Source organism: Podarcis bocagei, assembly GCF_964188305.1.
Source record: "Podarcis bocagei genome assembly, chromosome: 16".
NCBI classification, from domain to species: Eukaryota; Metazoa; Chordata; class Lepidosauria; order Squamata; family Lacertidae; genus Podarcis; species Podarcis bocagei.
The window spans coordinates 15,273,193-15,291,830 of NC_138142.1; the positions used below are offsets into that span (position 1 = coordinate 15,273,193).

Consider the following 18,638-nt stretch of genomic DNA (forward strand, 5'->3'; position numbering starts at 1 on the left):
CCCTCCACCACCTGATGCTCCGATGGCAGTTCCCTGACAGGTTGTAACCAACTAAATCCCACTCATAGAGTAGACCCAATGCAATTAACGGACCTAAGTATGCGTTTACCGCATTTATATCTCACCTTTCCCTCCAAGGTGCTCAAGGCTGCATACATAATTCTCTCCCTCCTTGTTTGACCCCCACAACAACCCTGTGAGGTAGGTTAAAAGGCTGTGACTGGCCCCAAGGTCACCCAGTGACCTTCTTCATGGCCAGGTGGGGATTTGAACCCTGGTCCCCCAGATCTTAATCTAACACTCGAACCACTGCACCATGCAGGTAGTGTTGTACTGACTGTGTGGTGTTGTAGAGCCAGTGTGGTGTAGTGGTTAAGAGTGGTGGACTCATAATCTGGTGAACCGGGTTCGATTCCCCGCTCCTCCACATGCAGCTGCTGGGTGACCTTGGGCCAATCACACTTCTCTGAAGTCTCTCAGCCCCACTCACCTCACAGAGTGTTTGTTGTGGGGGAGGAAGGGAAAGGAGAATGTTAGCTGCTTTGAGACTCCTAAAAGGGAGTGAAAGGCGGGATATCAAATCCAAACTCTTCTCTTCTTCACTGGTGCTTTGCATTATGCTGCCTTGTAATGCTCCCTGATTTTATTTATATTTATGTACATCATCATCAACCTTTTATTCGACCGTCAGTCAGAAAAAAAGTACATTTGTCAATACACAGTTAAAAGCTCCAGGAAAATTTTAGAACTTAGCCAACACTAAAATGGGCTAAACAGATAGCCCCATATCAATACAGTCAATTATAATCTTGTGACGCTTAAAAGCTAAAAAAAGAAATTTGGCCACCAAGGAAGGTATAGCTTTAGTGACGTTATTCAGCAAGTGTAAAGCCTGGTTTTCTCCGGATAGGAAGCTAGATTGACATAGGAGTGGGCCTATAAAATTATGTCTAAGCTCTGCATAAGAAGGGCAAGTCATGTACATGGGTTAGTGTTTAAGTATTTTATTGTATGAATCATTTGATACGGTTCTATTGAAGCGTGTGTGTAAAGCACGCCTTGATTGACTAGGGGGATGTTCAATGCGGAATGAGTGGTCTATCTCTTTACCCTGGCCTGTTGACAACTGAGATCTAGGTTTGCAAGACAGGTCTCTGTTCCCATGATTGAGGTTTAACTATTTTTAATAACTGAATTTTTAAACTGGTGTAATCCAGGTGTAACCCAAGGACGCGGTTGGCACTGTGGGTTAAACCACAGAGACTAGGACTTGCTGATCAGAAAGTCAGTGGTTCAAATCCCCGTGACGGGGTGAGCTCCCGTTGCTCGGCCCCTGCTCCTGCCAACCTAGCAGTTCGAAAGCATGCCAGTGCAAGTAGATAAATAGGTACCGCTCCGGCGGGAAGGTAAATGGCGTTTCCATAAGCTGCTCTGGTTTGCCAGAAGCGGCTTAGTCATGCTGGCCACATGACCCGGAAGCTGTACGCCGGCTCCCTTGGCCAATAAAGCAAGATGAGTGCCGCAACCCCAGAGTTGGTCACGAGTAGACCTAATGGTCAGGGGTCCCTTTACCTTTAACCTACCCTGCGACCTGCGTGTGAAAGGCAAGTAACAACAACGTTTTATTTGGGTTTCGGTTTTTAAAAAAGGAGACCGCACAGGACTATAAGCCAGACCGGTTCATAAACAGGCACCTTTCCCACAATGCTCTGCAGCAGAGAGCTCAAAATCCTTTGAAGGGTTTTGCTGTTCTCGGTTCCTTCCCACACAAGGGGCAAAATCTCTTCCGGCATCCACTTGAAAAGCTGCAGGCACACCTAGAGAGCACAAACAGAGAGTACAAAGCGTATCGGGATGGGTTGTTTGCTTCTGCTCAATCCAATCCATATTGAACTCTTAAGTCAGCCCTGCTGCGCTCAATGGGGCTTGGAACCCAGGTAACAGGATGCATAAGATCACAGACTAGGTTTCTTATTAGCAGGGGTGGGCCCGGGCCCTAATTTTGCATGGGAGGCTGTTTCCCCACCAAAACAGACTTTCTGATAGATCGGACACAAACAGTGAGGATTGGACATGTAACATCTAATTCCTTAAAAATCAGCACTGGCACACCACAGGGATGTGTGCTTAGTCCCTACCTGTATTCATTGTATACGTATGATTGTGTATCATCTGACCCGTCGACTGCAATTATTAAGTTTGCAGATGACACCACCATAATGGGTTTAATAACAGATGGAGACGAATCAGCGTATAGAGGGGAGGTCCAAAAAATATCTACATGGTGCCTAGGGAACAACCTGCACTTTAATATCAGCAAGACAAAGGAGATGGTGTTGGACTTTCGGAGGATGAGAGGAGAACTAGCCCCGCTGTACATCGGGGAGGGCTGTGTAGAGAGGATCTCTTCCTTTAAATTCCTAGGAGTTTATCTCAGTGAAGACCTTACTTGGAAAATCAATACAACCCAGGTGGTTAAGAAAGCCCAACAGAGACTCCATCTCCTCAGAGTATTGCGGAAGAATGATATCAATCAACATCTGCTGATCTTCTACCGGTCAACAATAGAAAGTGTCCTTTCATACTGCATCACGGTGTGCTATGCTGGTTTGACATAATCTGATAGGAAGTGCCTACAGAGGGTGGTGAATACAGCACAAGATATTATGGGCTGTCCCGTGAATCTGCTGGATGAAATGGTGGAAGAACGTTGTTATGGGAGAGTGAGGAAAATTCTCAGGGATGATTCACACCCTGGCTGGCACTTTCTTGATCTCCTGCCCTCAGGCAGAAGATATAGAAGCATGATTAGTCGCACCAACAGGGTAAAGAACAGCTTCTATCCGTGGGCTGTTAAGCTGCTGAATGAAAAGATAACAACAGGGCAACTGACTTTTGGGTTTGGTGGGTGTGCATCAGTAAACGCGGGGAATTAAGACTAAGAGAGCTGAGTGGGGGGTGCTCGTGTAATCTCACTGTATACAAATTGTACAAGTGACAATAAAGTATTTTAATATTTCAATTTCAACCTCCACCACCTACCCAACACGTTACGTCATAAGTGACTGCCAAGGCAGAATCGGGAGCCTTGAAAGCGTGCTCCTAAATATTCATTGGCAAGCAGGGCTTGCTGTCTGTGATGGCCTGGGATTCCGATTCGGAGGATGAAACAGAGGAATCCCAGCCTGCACAGGAGTCCCCGCCTCCAGGGCCGGCTGAACTGGGGCAAGGCCTAGAGGCTGAAGAGCCTGCACCTGTGGCAGTGCAGCAGGAGCTGGCCCCAGGTGAAGTCCTCCTGGCCCCAGAGGGGCCTGATGACTCAGTGGCCACAGGTGAGCCTCCTCCAGGGCCCAGTAACCCTTCGGCCTCTCCTGATCTGCAGAGGCTTAGGGCAGAGAGGCGAAGGGAACTAGTTGCCCCCAGGAGGAGTGCTCGCCTTAAGGCCAGAGTAGGCGGGGCTCCTGGGGGTCGGGACCGCCCCTGACCTTAGAAGAGGATAAAAGCCCACTCATCCCGGCCCCAGGTTGCGGGAGCAACGTCGTTGTTGGCTTCGGACCTTCCTGTGATCCTGATCCTTGCTCGGCCTCCTGTTCCTGATTAACCGGTACTCCTGTTCCCTGCTCGGCTTCCTGTTCCTGACTATCCAGTACTCCTGTTCCCTGCTCGGCCTCCTGTTCCCGACCATCCGGTGTTCCTGTTACCTGCTCAGCCTCCTGTTCCAGCGTTCCTGTTCCCCGCCCGTCTCTCTGCATCGGACCTCGCCCCGCTTCGTGTGGTCTCTGCTACACTCACGGTACCTTACCCCCGGGACCAGCACAGTTTGCTCCCGCCACACCCGCACTCCCCCTTCGTAGGGGTGCGTTCGGGAAGAGCCAGAGGCCATGGAGGACCAGGCGGCTGCACTGGTGACTTTGGCCCAGGAGAACCAGGCCTTAACTCACACCGTGCAGCAGCTCAGTGACGCGGTCGTGGCACTTCAGCAATGCTTAGAAGCCCTACCGGCTCCTGGGGCCGACGCCCCGACTCCTGGCAAGTACCCAGTGGCTTTGCCTGAGAAATTTGATGGAGCCCCGGCCAGCTTTCCTATGTTCCTGGCCCAGGCCAAGCTATATATTCAGGGGCGAGCCCGGAACTTTCCTGACGACCGCACCAAGGTGCACTTTTTGATTAGTTTGTTAAAGGACCAGGCGGCCAAGTGGGCGTTGCCGCTACTCAGGCAAGACTCCCCCTTGCTGGCAGACTATACGGGGTTTTGCAATCGTTTGGAGGCCGCGTTCGGCAACCCCCAGAAAGGGAGTCAAGCCAACCGGGCGATTCGGCGGTTGAGACAGGGCAAGTCCACGGTGGCCGCATACACCACAGAATTCCGGCTGCTGGCACAGGACTTGGCCTGGAACGACTCGGCTCTCCGGGACCAGTATCTCGAGGGGCTTTCAGATGAGATACTGGACCAGCTGGCCACGATGGAACGCCCCACCACGCTAGACACCCTTATGCAATGGAGTCTACAGATTGACGATCGGCTAGAGGACCGGCGTCAGGCTCGGGACCGCCGGCACCTCCAGTTCTTGGCCCCAGTGTCGACCAGCAGCCCCACGGGTCCAGCTAAGTCATTGGAGGAACCTATGCAGCTTGGGGCAGTGCGGCCACGCCTCTCCCCCGCAGAGAAGTCGCGGCGTCGGGAGGGGAACCTTTGTCTCTATTGTGGCGGAAGCGGACACTATGCAAGGTCCTGTCCTGAGAAACGCCAGCCGCAGGGAAACCACCAAACCCCAGTAGCTGATGGCCCTGGCTACCTGGGGTCCCAAACAGCACAGAATGGGGCCGCACCAATTGAATTACAACACCTTATGGTTCCGGTACATCTATACCCTCCAGGGGGGCCATGGATTCTTACCCATGCGCTGGTGGATTCGGGCGCAACCCGCTCTTATATGGACGTTGCTTTTGCTGCCCAGCATCGGGTGCCACTGCGGAACAAGCCAGAACCGGTGCAGGTGGAGGCAATCGACGGACGGCTCCTGCGTTCGGGTGCCGTCACTCAGGAGACCCAGCCCCTGGTCCTGTGCCTCCAGCAGCACCATGAGATGCGAACTCTGGATATTGCCTCCATGCCCCGGTTCCCCCTGGTGCTTGGGATGGACTGGCTGGAGGCTCACAATGTGCGGATTGACTGGGTCAAACGGACTGTACACTTCCCAGACCCCAGTTCTCCTGCCGAGACTGAGATGCTAGCAGCTGCGCCCACTGAGGAGGTTGCTGCAACGCTCCCCGCTGAATACCGGGACTATCACGACGTGTTTGAGGAACGGGGGGCAGACCAGCTGCCGCCGCATCGGTCCTTTGACTGTGGCATAGACCTCCAGCCCGGAGCGCCTCTACCGGTGAGTCGCTTATACTCGTTAACCGAGCCAGAGCGCGAGGCTTTACAGGACTTCTTGCGCAAGAACCTGGAACGTGGGTTCATTAGGCCTTCTACCTCGCCCACTGCTGCGCCAGTGCTCTTTGTTAAAAAGAAATGTGGGGAGCTCCGCCTTTGCCATGATTACCGGGCCCTGAACAAAATCACCATCCCGGACCGGTACCCTTTGCCCCTTATTTCGGAGTTACTGGAGCGGGTGCAAGGGGCGCAGGTGTTCACCAAGCTAGACCTCCGGGGTGCCTACAATTTGATTCGGATCCGCGCCGGGGATGAGTGGAAGACCGCATTTGGGACCCGGTACGGACAGTTCGAATACCTGGTTATGCCCTTTGGTTTGTGCAACGCGCCTGCTGTGTTCCAACGGTACATCAACCACGTGTTCCAGGACTTGCTAGACAAGTACGTGGTGGTGTACTTGGATGACATTCTGGTTTACTCCCGTGACCCGGCGTGCCACGAAGGCCATGTCCGGACCGTGCTGCAGCGCTTGCGCGAGCATCGTCTGTATGCAAAGCTCAGCAAGTGCGAGTTTCATCAGCGGTCAGTGGACTTCCTGGGTCACCGACTCTCACCAGGTGGGGTGCAGATGGATCCTGGGAAGGTGGCAGCGGTTCGAGAATGGGCGGCACCTCGGAACCGCAAGGACCTACAGCGTTTCCTGGGGTTCGCCAACTATTACCGAACCTTCATTGCGGACTATGCTCACCGCACCACCCCGTTGACCCGACTACTGCGCCCCAAGACGCCGTTTTCCTGGGACAAGGAGGCGGAGGAGGCGTTTCAAGGGTTGAAGGCCTGTTTCCAGAGAGCGCCAATCTTGCAACATCCGGATCCTTCTCGACCCTTTGTGGTAGAGACTGACGCCTCCAGTACGGCTCTCGGTGCCGTCTTGTCTCAGCAGCACGGACCGGAAGCGCCACTTTTACCTTGCGCCTTCTATTCCCGCCAGCTCCTCCCAGCGGAGCGTAACTATACTGTGTGGGAGCGGGAACTACTGGCCATCAAGGTAGCCTTTGAGGTCTGGCGCCACCATCTTGAGGGGGCACGACATCCGGTGGAGGTGAGAACCGACCACCGGAACCTGGAGTACCTCCAGACCACCCGCAAGCTGAACCAAAGACAGATCCGGTGGGCGTTGTTCTTTTCCCGGTTCCAGTTTCGGATCCGCTACATCCCTAGCTCTCAGAATCAGAAGGCGGATGCTCTGTCCCGGAAACCTGAAGACAACGCAGACACGGTACAGCAAGCAGAACCCACCACGATTCTACCTCCGGCTGCATTCCTGGCCACCCAGGAGGCGCAGCCACTGCAGGTTCAGGTGCGGGAACAGCAGCGGGTCGACTCTTGGGCCCAGGATCGTCTTCGGGAGCTGGCTGAAGGGTCCAGTCCACAATATCCGGGGCTGGTCCTGCATCAGGGCCTGCTGCTGCACCACGGTCGTCTGTACGTCCCGCCAGGGCCACTACGGCTGGAGGTTCTCCGGATGGCCCATGATGCCCCAGCAGCGGGGCACTTTGGACGGTATCGGACCACCCATTTGGTCAGTCGGGAGTTTTGGTGGCCCCGCCTGAAGGCTGACGTGGCTCGCTACGTTGCTGGTTGTGACGTCTGTAGGCGGGCCAAGGGGCCTACGGGGCGACCCTCCGGCCTTCTTCAGCCGTTGCCGGTTCCACCACGCCCTTGGCACACAGTTTCTTTGGACTTTGTAGTGGAGTTACCCCCGTCTCGTGGCTGCACCTGCCTTCTAGTTTTCTCCGACCACTTCACGAAGATGGTACACTGCGTTCCCTGTCCATCTGTACCCACAGCCAAGGAAACTGCGCAGCTGTACCTTCAGCATGTCTTCCGCCTGCATGGACTACCTGAGCGCGTGGTGTCCGACCGGGGCGTTCAGTTCACATCCCGGTTCTGGCGAGCATTACACCAGACCCTCGGGACAGAGGTCTGCCTCTCGTCAGCCTATCACCCACAGACCGACGGCCAGACGGAACGGGCGAACGCGGTGCTAGAGCAGTACCTCCGGTGTTACTGCAGCTACCAGCAGGATGACTGGGTCGACCACCTGGCTTTGGCGGAGTTCGCCTATAACAACGCGGTGAATGCGTCCACCCAGCAGACCCCGTTCCAGGCCAGCTATGGTTATCATCCACGGCTGTTTCCAGAGGTGCTGCCGGCATCCGCGGTCCCGGCAGTGACGGAGTGGCTTCAAGAGCTCCAGTCCCAGCAACAGCTTTTGGTGGAGCAACTGCACCAGGCCAAGGAAGCGTACAAAGCCCAGGCCGACCGCCACCGCCAGGTGGGGCCGGAACTTCGCGTCGGTGACCTGGTTTGGCTCTCCACTCGCCATCTCCACCCCTCTCGACCTTCACGGAAGTTGGACGCCCGCTTCACCGGCCCGTTCCCTATCGTGGACCAAGTCTCTCCTGTGGCATTCCGTCTCCGGTTACCCGCAACCCTGAAGGTTCACCCGGTCTTCCACAGGTCCCTTTTGAGTCCTGTGGCCCCACCCGACGAGTTCCACCCGAACCGTCCCCAACCGCAGCCAGTGCTGGTTCGGGGAGAGCCTGAGTACGAGGTGGAACGCATCCTGGACTCCCGATACCGCAGGGGAAAGCTACAGTATCTCATTGACTGGAAGGGGTACGGACCGGAGGACCGTTCCTGGGAACCAGCGGCCAACGTCCACGCACCTGCCTGCCTCCGAGAGTTCCATGCGACGTACCCCGGCAAGCCGGGTCCGGACCCTCGGTTGAGGGGGGGGCCTGGGAGGGGGGATGGTGTGATGGCCTGGGATTCCGATTCGGAGGATGAAACAGAGGAATCCCAGCCTGCACAGGAGTCCCCGCCTCCAGGGCCGGCTGAACTGGGGCAAGGCCTAGAGGCTGAAGAGCCTGCACCTGTGGCAGTGCAGCAGGAGCTGGCCCCAGGTGAAGTCCTCCTGGCCCCAGAGGGGCCTGATGACTCAGTGGCCACAGGTGAGCCTCCTCCAGGGCCCAGTAACCCTTCGGCCTCTCCTGATCTGCAGAGGCTTAGGGCAGAGAGGCGAAGGGAACTAGTTGCCCCCAGGAGGAGTGCTCGCCTTAAGGCCAGAGTAGGCGGGGCTCCTGGGGGTCGGGACCGCCCCTGACCTTAGAAGAGGATAAAAGCCCACTCATCCCGGCCCCAGGTTGCGGGAGCAACGTCGTTGTTGGCTTCGGACCTTCCTGTGATCCTGATCCTTGCTCGGCCTCCTGTTCCTGATTAACCGGTACTCCTGTTCCCTGCTCGGCTTCCTGTTCCTGACTATCCAGTACTCCTGTTCCCTGCTCGGCCTCCTGTTCCCGACCATCCGGTGTTCCTGTTACCTGCTCAGCCTCCTGTTCCAGCGTTCCTGTTCCCCGCCCGTCTCTCTGCATCGGACCTCGCCCCGCTTCGTGTGGTCTCTGCTACACTCACGGTACCTTACCCCCGGGACCAGCACACTGTCACTGCTGAAAGCGACAGCAAGCCCTGCCTGGATCGACTTGGGTCTTCCTTCGCAACGTGGCTGGACAGGTTTGCAGGGGAACCTGGCTGGAAAAAGTTCCCCGTGCCCAATGAGTCAGATTCTCCGAGTTTTAATTTTTTTGTTTTTCTGCCCCTGTCACGTGTCACTTGGTTTGCAAATCCAATACATCCAGAATGAGCACAGTCCATAAGAAATCCAGTTACAGAAGACTTAACTTAAACTTACAATAACTTATAACAAGTCTAAACCTTAACACTATAGCATACTGGGTACAGAACACCACACCAGAAAGAAAAGATAGAAAGAGAAAGTGAAACCCAGGCTCCTTCTGGCCTTATTATAGCCAGAAGAGATAACGGAACCAGTTTAAGCCAGCTGTACTCAGCTTCTCTGAAGGAATAACCCAAACATCACAAACCTTCTGCTTGATTCTTTCACACAGAGAAGCCTCCAGAACCCTCTTGAATTAGAATCGGAAAGATCTCTACTCATCGGATCAATACTTTCTGCACTAAGAAATGCAAACTTGGTTCTCCAGCTGTTGTCGGACTACAATTCCCATCATCCCTGTCTAGCAGGACCAGCGGTCAGGGATGATGGGATTTGTAGTCCAACAACAGCTGGAAAAACCCTGACATATAGGATGACAGCTTAAAGCACTGGAGAGAAGCCCCATTCCTTACCTTCACAGTGACGTAATGCCACTCCTCATTCCCGGCTACCTGGTCCTGCATGATCACATCAAACGTGGCAGCGACACATCTCAGGAGAGGCACCAGGTTGCTTCTCCAGTAGCATCGTCCCAGCACACTCCCCTCGATAAACATGCACACTGCAGAATAAGGAACCATTGCTATGGCTTGGTTGGGTGTTTAGAAGAATCCATTTAAAATGTGCCCCCCTGAATTAAAGAAATTTCACACATGCAGACGTTAATGGCACATGCATGCCCAAGATACGCCGGGATGAAAGAGTTTGGGTTTGGTGGATCTTGGGCCTTCTCAGCTGAGCTGTGACCGTATTAATAAATTCATTCATTCATTCATACCTGACAGGAACACTTACTTCCGGGTTTCCGGCATTTGAGAACCAAGGTGTTTGAGTACCAAGGCGTTTGTGTATCTGTTTCTAATTGTTTTAACTAGTCATCTGATTTTAAGAACAAGAAAACTGAGGGGGCTGGCCAACGGCCTATCTAGTTCAGCATCCTGTTCTCACAGTGGCCGACTGTCAGAGACCAGGCTGAGGAGTACAACTTTGATGAGGAACGGTGGCGGCCTCCAGCTCCACCTGCTCATGGCCAGGATCCTGAAACTCCACAGGAGCAGGGGAGTAGTGTTGATTTGGAACAATGGTTTGCCGAGGGGCACAGTTCAGAAGGCAATAGTTGGGCAGAACTGAGAGGTGAACAGCAAGAAGAAGAAGAAGAAGAAGAAGAAGAAGAAGAGGAAGAGGAAGAAGAAGAAGAGAGTAAGCTAGCTGACTCTCTCTCACTGGAAGATTTGCAGCCTCTCAAGACTAGGAAATAAGATAAGGTGAATTCACAAAAGGCTCAATGGTTGAGGGATCAGGCGGCTAGGAGACGAGAGGGCGGAAGTGACTGGAGGGAACCTTAATTGGGAGACCTGCACTGAATTATATTGGTCTGTTCATTCATCCAATTTAAACTGTACATAAGACAATGTGGTACAGTCCTCGAGTCTGAGCAGGGGACTGTACCACATCCCGGCATGACCGTTGAATTGCTTCCGGCACATGCAAATCGAGCACTTCAGGGACAAAATGCCCTAGTTGGCTGTGTCCCTCTGGTACAAAAAAACAGGGCAGCAGTGAGCACAGGGTAGGTGGAGTTTGGAAACTAACCTGTCTGAAGCGATCCAGGAGGCATTGGCTGAAAGAAGGAAACAAGCATGTTACACAAAAACATAGGAAGCTGCCTTAAACCAAGTCAAAACACTGGTCCACCTAGCTTTATATTGCCTAAAAATTTTACACGTCACTTGGGAAGACAGACGAACTAATGCCAACATACTTGGAAGAAGCAAAGATCACCAGTGTCGAAGCAATGATTCTTCAACATCAGCTTCGTTGGAATGGTCATGTTGTGCGGATGCCCAATTATCGTCTTCCAAAGCAACTACAGTGGTACCTTGGGTTAAGTACTTAATTCATTCCGGAGGTCCGTTCTTAACCTGAAACTGTTCTTAACCTGAAGCACCACTTTAGCTAATGGGGCCTCCTGCTGCTGCCACGCCGCTGGAGCACAATTTCTGTTCTCATCCTGAAGCAAAGTTCTTAACCTGAAGCACTATTTCTGGGTTAGTGGAGTCTGTAACCTGAAGTGTATGTAACCTGAGGTACCACTGTACTGTATTCCGAACTTAACAATGGAAAGCGTAATGCTGGAGGTCAATAAAAGAGACTTAAAGACTCTCTAAGGCAAATCTAAAAAAAAAAAAGTAGTATAAACACAGACAACAGGAAAAAACTGGCCTGCGAGCGCTCCAATTGGAGAACAGCCTTTACCAAAGGTGTCATGGGCTTTGAATACACTCGAACTCAGGACGCAAGGGAGAAATGTGCTAAGAGGAAGGCACACTTGGCAAACCCTCACCATGATCAACTCCTGCCCGGAAACCTATGTCCTCACTGTAGAAAGACATGTGGATCCAGAATTGGCCTCCACAGTCACTTACGGACTCGCTGTTAAGACCGTGTTCATAGAAGACAATCTCACTTGACTACGAGTGATTGCCAAAGAAGAAGAAGATATTATTTACGCTGATGGGAAGCAGCTTTCCAGAATTCTCACCCAGCCTTTACCTGGAGATGCCAGGGATCAAACTTGGACAAATTGCATGCAAAACAGATGTCCTGCTCGGGAAATATGGCCCTGCCGAAACAAGCGATAGGAGAACATCATCCTGGACCATTGGTCATGCTAGCTGGGCCTGCTGGGTGCTGGAGCATCCTGAGGGCACCAGGTTGGGGAAGCCTGTAGTTGGAGCCAGGCTGATCTTCTCTTACTGGCATTCTTGCTTGCATGGCATGTGGTGGCTCAAGTCTCTTTGGCTGACCAGAGAGCCACAGACCTGCTTTTTCTCCATGTGACCTTAACCAAGTGAAGTACAGTGGTACCTTGGGTTACATATGCTTCAGGTTACAGACGCTTCAGGTTAAAGACTCTGCTAACCCAGAAATAGTACCTCAGGTTAAGAACTTTGCTTCAGGATGAGAACAGAAATCGTGCTCCGGTGGCAACAGGAGGCCCCATTATCTAAAGTGGTGCTTCAGGTGAAGAACAGTTTCAGGTTAAGAACAGACCGGAACGAATTAAGTTCTTAACCCGAGGTACCACTGTATGTGCTTACTCTAGTTATCTCCCACTTGGACTACTGCAATGCGCTCTATGTGGGGCTACCTTTGAAGGTGACACGGAAAATACAACTAATCAAGAATGCGGCAGCTAGACTGGTGACTGGGAGTGGCTGCCGAGACCATATAACACCGGTCCTGAAAGAACTACATTGGCTCCCAGTACGTTCCAAAGTGTTGGTGCTGACCTTTAAAGCCCCAAATGGCCTCAGTCCAGTATAACTGAAAAAGCGTCTCCACCCCCATCGTTCTGCCGAGACACTGAGGTCCAGCACCAAGGGCCTTCTGGCAGTTCCCTACTTGCGAGAAGTGGGATTACAGGGAACCAGCCCCACTCATCTCACAGAGTGTTTGTTGTGGGGGAGGAAGGGAAAGGAGAATGTTAGCCGCATTGAGACTCCTTAAAGGGAGTGAAAGGCGGGATATCAAATCCAAACTCTTCTTCTTCTTCTACAGAGGGCCTTCTCGGTAGTGGCGCCCTCCCTGTGGAACGCGCTCCCATCAGTTGTCAAGGAGATAAACAACTATCTGACTTTCAGAAGGCATCTGAAGGCAGCCCTGTATAGGGAAGTTTTTAATGTTTGATGTTTTATTGTGTTTTTAATATCCTGTTGGAAGCCACTCAGATTGGCTGGGGAAACCCAGCCAGATGGTGAGGTATGAATAAATTATGATGATGATGATAATGAAGTAAACAACGCCCGAAGAAGGCGATATTTTTAAGAGGGTGAAACAAAACTTTCTCTCACCTCCTCGTCTTCAGCCAGGCTGGCCATGCACCGATTCAGCTGCTCCGTGACCAAGGATCCGTTGTTCCCTTCTGACAGTTTTGCAACAATCTAAGGGAAAAGAGGGAATCAGTCCTGCACATACTATAGCCACATTCACACGCACTACAATACCACTTTAAACAGCCATGAGAGGAATTAGGGTTGCTGTAGTTTGTTCTGAGTGCACGGAGTTGCTATAAAAAAACACACCCCTGTTCCCTTCACAGAACTACAATTCCCAGAGTCCCCTGGGAAGAGGAATTGTAGCTCTGGGAGGGGAACGTCTTGGGACATTTCTGCTTCTTTGAAGTCAAGGGTCATTATCTCTGCCTCTCTCCCCCTCCATCATCTAGGGTTGCCAGGTTCCTAGACGCTTCGTTGGCCATTTTAAGACGGCAGGGCAAGAGGCACAGCTGGGTCCGCTGTCCAATGGCTGGCTGAAAGCAAGATAACGACCTATACAGTGGTACCTCGGGTTACATACGCTTCAGGTTACAGACTCCGCTAACCCAGAAATAGCACCTCGGGTTAAGAACTTTGCTTCAGGGTGAGAACAGAAATTGTGCTCCGGCGGAGCAGCGACAGCGGGAGGTCCCATTAGCTAAAGTGGTGCTTCAGGTTAAGAACAGTTTCAGGTTAAGAACGGAACTCCGGAATGAATTAAGTAAGTAACCAGAGGTACCACTGTACAGTTGCGAACGTGATCCGTGCGGGAGGCACGTTCGCAACCTTCAGCGTTTGCAACCCGCAGCACCAGTCTGCACGCGTGCGTCACGATTTGGTGCTTCTGTGCATGCGCAAAGCACGATTTAGTGCTTCTGTGCATGTGCAAGTGCCGAAACCCGGAAGTAACCCGTTCCGGTACTTCCGGGCTCGGTGGGGTGCGCAACCCGAAAACACGCAGCCTGAAGCTTCTATAACCTGAGGTATATCTGTATATTTGATGAGACAAACCACCTAAGAACACAAGAGTACCAACAGATCAAATCAAAGGACTATCTCAAGGGTAGTCAATGCCCATCATCCTTGATGGTGCAGGCTGAGGCTGATGAGAGTTGGGAGCCCAACATCTGGCAAGCTCCCTACTGGTTAGCCTTGGTCAATCTATTCCAGGATCCTGTTTCCCAAAGTGGCCAAACCAATGCCTATGGGAAGCCCAGAAGCGGAACACCAGTGTCACAGGGATCTCCTACTATTTCACAACAATATCTGGTATCCAGAGGCTTATTGCCACTATTCCCGGAGCATACAGCATATACAGTAGCCACTGCAACTATTAGCCCTTCTCGACCATTTCTTCCATGGTTTCCTTTTCATTAAGTGGGCTTTTCAGTTTTGGGGGGAACTTTTCAGTTTTGAGAAAATGCAAGTAAGAGGTGACATGATAGAACTTTATAAAATTATGCCCGGCATGGAGAAAGTACAGTGGTACCTCTGGTTACGTATTTAATTCGTTCCGGAGGTCCGTTCGTAACCTGAAACTGTTCTTAACCTGAGGTACCACTTTAGCTAATGGGGCCTCCTGCTGCCACTGCGCAATTTCTGTTCTCATCTTGAAGCAAAGTTCTTAACCCGAGGTACTATTTCTGGGTTAGCGGAGTCTGCAACCTGAAGCATATGTAACCCAAGGTACCACTGTATACAGAAGAAAAGTATTTCTCCTTCTCTTAAACTAGGAACTCGGGAGACATCCAATGCACCTGAATGCTGGAAGTTTCAGGACAGATTAAACAAAGGACTTTTTCACACAGCGTATAGATAAACTGTGGAACTCCCTCCCACTGGAAGCAGCAACAGACACCAAGAAGGATGGCTTTTAAAAGGACTGGGAAAATTCCTGGAGGAGAGGACTATCAGTGGCTACTAGGTTCTGGGCAAGATAAAGAGACTAAAATAAACATAATAATCATAATCCGAGTTGCTGGAAACCAGGGCTCTTGTCCTTCTGGACTAAATAGGCCATTGGCCTGATCCAGCCAGCTCTTCTGGTGTTTCTTTTAAAGCTGTTCAACGTGGAGTCCATCCCAACTTCTCATGACAAGGGGTTCCGCAATTCATCCACGGGTTGTGCTGCCAATGAATTTGATTTGCGCATGAACACACCTTCTCAAGTCGATGGAAAGCGCTGGAGCCCGCCGTCTCCATTTGACAAGCGAGCACGCAGCTGAGCAGAGGCAGAAAATCCTCACGGCTCAGTTCCCCCAGTCCTTTGCTCGCTTGAACCAACTGCTGAAAAGCCTCCTCCAGGTTTTTCTCTCGACATCTCTTCACAGAACCTCTGAAAAATATCAAAGACCAGCACGATTAGCAGCTGTGTGTGTGTGTGTGTGTGTGTGTGTGTGTGTCCGCAAGCTTTATAAATGGCATGCATTTTACACAAGTGCGCTTTGCGTGATGTGTTCTTATGATGACACATTATCTACCTGTGTTTTTATGCTTTTAAATATAGTGGTGCCCCGCAAGACGAATGCCTCACAAGACGGAAAACTCGCTAGACGAAAGAGTTTTCCGTTTTGGAGGTGCTTCGCAAAACGAATTTCTTATGGGCTTGCTTCGCAAGACGACAATGTCTTGCGAGTTCCAGCTGGTTTTTTTCCTCCCCCCCCCCTTTCTAAGCCGCTAAGCCGCTTATCAGCTGATCCGATCAGCAGATAAGCCGCTAAAAGCCGCTAAAAGCCGCTAATAGCGCTAATCTGCTAATCCTTCAATGGGCTTGCTTCGCAAAACGAAAAAACCGCTAGACGAAGAGAATCACAGAACGGATTCTTTTCGTCTTGCGAGGCACCACTGTATGTTGCAAGTCAGTTGGGGACCTTTTCGTTTAACAAGCAACTAAAAAGTTCAAATCAATAATAATCATCATGATTGCTGGTCGTTCTCCGATTTGGCAAGGCTCACTGAACAACCACAAGCTGAACTTCCAGTGTCGTCAACCCAGTCTTGTGGAACTCCCTGCCAATTGATTCAGCAAGCACCTCCTGCTCTCAGACGCCTGCTCAAAACTGCAGGCAACTAAAGAATACATCTTTCCATAGCAGTTAACCAATTTCCAATTTATTTACCGGTATTTTTATTCTATGGCTTTACGTATAGACCGTTGCAAGCCGCTCTGATACGTTTCTCATCAGCAGTGGTAAATCAATACATAAACAATAGTTCATTGCTGACTTTATAACTCTTGTATGGTTTTTATTGTATGGGTTTGCATACAACTGCTGCTAACCACTCTGATACGTATATGTAACTATCAGCATAAATAATGATAAAAAGCTCATTTCTAGTTTTAAAACTCTTACACGGTTTGATGACATGATGTTTTTAAAATATATTTTTATTAAAGATTTCTTAGTGTACAAAATCACGTGCACTGTCTCTTTTTTTAAGTTGCGTTTTCTACAGATCAGTTTCATTCATTGTGAGACATTAGTGTTACATGATGACATATCCCCTGCAAAAGGTCAGTAGATAACATTTTTAATATGCTTGTTCCTTGTAAAGTACAGTATACAGTTTAGGCGTCCCCTCCCTTTATTTTCCTTTCTACACGGGTTCTGTTTCTTTTTTTCTTCTCTTTTATTTACGTTTCACCATGTTTAGTGCACATGTAATTATGTACAGTACTTTTTGACCTTTCAGTAAAGATGTTTATAATAAAATAAAATAACTACATTTTTAATATACTTGTTGTTGTTGTTACTGCACGTGCACACAAACACACAGGGCCAGATTTAGGTTTGATGAGGCCCTAAGCTACTGAAGGTAATGGGGCCCAGCTGTCCTTTGCCAACAACAAATTGGTGCTGTTTTTTGTGTTGAATATATGCTATATGGTAATATATGCACCTAATAGGTATCTAAAGCCATTTGCACATAACAGAATATGTATTTCATCAAAGTAATTGTTGAACTGAAATACAATTAAGAAGTACATTAATAGTGAAATAATTATTAAGATCCAAGTTAAAATGATTTTTAAGTCCACAACAAGCTTAATCATGCAAATACATTAGCATTTGGCAATAACAAAAGTTCCTTTACAAACACAATTTACAAAGACTCATAATCTAGTCTTTAGAAACTTACCATAACCTACACTGTTGTATGTAGGTTTTATTTTATTTGTTTTTTATCTTAATTTTTGGAAATGTACATCCAGGTGTGTTTTTTCCCTTTACATTTTTTTTGGGGGGGGCCAAGAGTGTGGGACCCTAAGCTATAGCTTGTTTAGCTTATACGTAAAGCTTATACGTCACACACAACCTACACTGTTGTGATGAAGGTATGATGTTTGTGGGCAGTGGTCTTGGGTTACACCCCTTCTGTGATGTCTGTATGATGTATGGAGGGGTGCTCTTGAGCTCCAGGGCAGGGAATTTAAAATGTCTATACAAGGGCAGGCACATCTTTGTTCTGGGTCCTCCCCCGTTCTCTGTCCTCCGTCCTCCTGCGTGTGAGGGGAGCACCCTGTTGCACACTGTTAATAAAGATCAGGCTTACTAGCCGCTTTGCTTCTCAATATACTCTGGTTAAAAAGGTAAAGGGACCCCTGGCCATTAGGTCCAGTCGTGACCGACTCTGGGGTTGCGGCGCTCATCTTGCTTTATTGGCTGAGGGAGCCGGCGTACAGCTTCTGGGTCATGTGGCCAGCATGACTAAGCCGCTTCTGGCGAACCAGAGCAGCGCATGGAAACAATGTTTACCTTCCCGCTGGAGCAGTACCTATTTATCTACTTGCACTTTGACGTGCTTTCGAACTGCTAGGTTGGCAGGAGCAGGGACCAAACAACGGGAGCTCACGCCGTCACAGGGATTCGAACTGCCAACCTTCTGATCGGCAAGTCCTAGGCTCTGTGATTTAACCCACAGCGCTACCTGCGTCCCATTCTCTGGTTGGCCTCTGTTATTTTCTCCTACCGATAGGGAACGCACTTAAGGACTCTATATGGGCTCTTGGGATACCCCATAAGGGAAGAAGGGCAGGTTTTGTTTACAACACTGTACGTAGGTTTTATTTTATTTGGTTTTTATCTTAAATTTTGAAAATGTACATCCAGGTGTTTTTTTCCTTTACATTTTTTTTTTGGGGGGGGGAATCTAGAGAGTGGGGACCGAAGCTATAGCTTGTTTAGCTTATACGTAAAGCTTATATGCATAATTGTCAACTTTGCCCTTTTTTAAAGGGAAATTCCCTTATTCCGAATAGGATTCCTCGCAAGAAAAGGGAAAAGTTGACAGCTATGCTTATACGTGACACACACACACACACACACACACACACACACTCTGCAAAAAGCCACGTGCATCCTTACTTACCCTGCAAACTGCTTGAGTTTCTCCAGGACCAAGAGCAAAGCCTGGCAGGTGCTTCTGGCGCCTTCCTCCTGCCCCAGAGCCTTATAATGCCTCAAGCAGCTCTCCAGCTCCTGCTCTGCGCTCATGGTCCTCGCGGGACCGGGAAAAGCCAAGGCTGATCTCAGGAATCCCCTTGGCACATCTGCAAAAACTCCAGCATGCAGCAAGCAGGAAGAGGTTTCTGCCATAGAGCGCGCAGCACAGAGCGGAGCCACTTCGGGGGCTCTCCAGC

At 50.4% G+C, this 18,638-nt stretch overlaps 1 protein-coding gene across 2 annotated transcripts in view; it reads right to left on the minus strand.

Moving 5' to 3' along the window:
• LOC308575758 (tRNA (32-2'-O)-methyltransferase regulator THADA-like) overlaps positions 1-18,609 on the minus strand; it is a 68,336-nt gene extending 49,727 nt beyond the window's left edge. Inside the window, exons 1-6 of one of the 2 annotated variants that reach the window (XM_081174638.1) lie at positions 18,368-18,609; positions 15,158-15,332; positions 13,034-13,123; positions 10,773-10,800; positions 9,593-9,741; positions 1,695-1,817 (exon numbers count right to left, since the gene is read on the minus strand). In XM_081174638.1, the coding sequence (XP_081030764.1) occupies positions 1,695-1,817; positions 9,593-9,741; positions 10,773-10,800; positions 13,034-13,123; positions 15,158-15,332; positions 18,368-18,594 (792 nt within the window). In that variant the 5' untranslated portion in view covers positions 18,595-18,609. The remainder of the gene's footprint in view (positions 1-1,694; positions 1,818-9,592; positions 9,742-10,772; positions 10,801-13,033; positions 13,124-15,157; positions 15,333-18,367) is intronic. The other variant, XM_081174639.1, reaches the window with a different exon arrangement.
• Between the last annotated feature and the right edge of the window lie 29 nt (positions 18,610-18,638).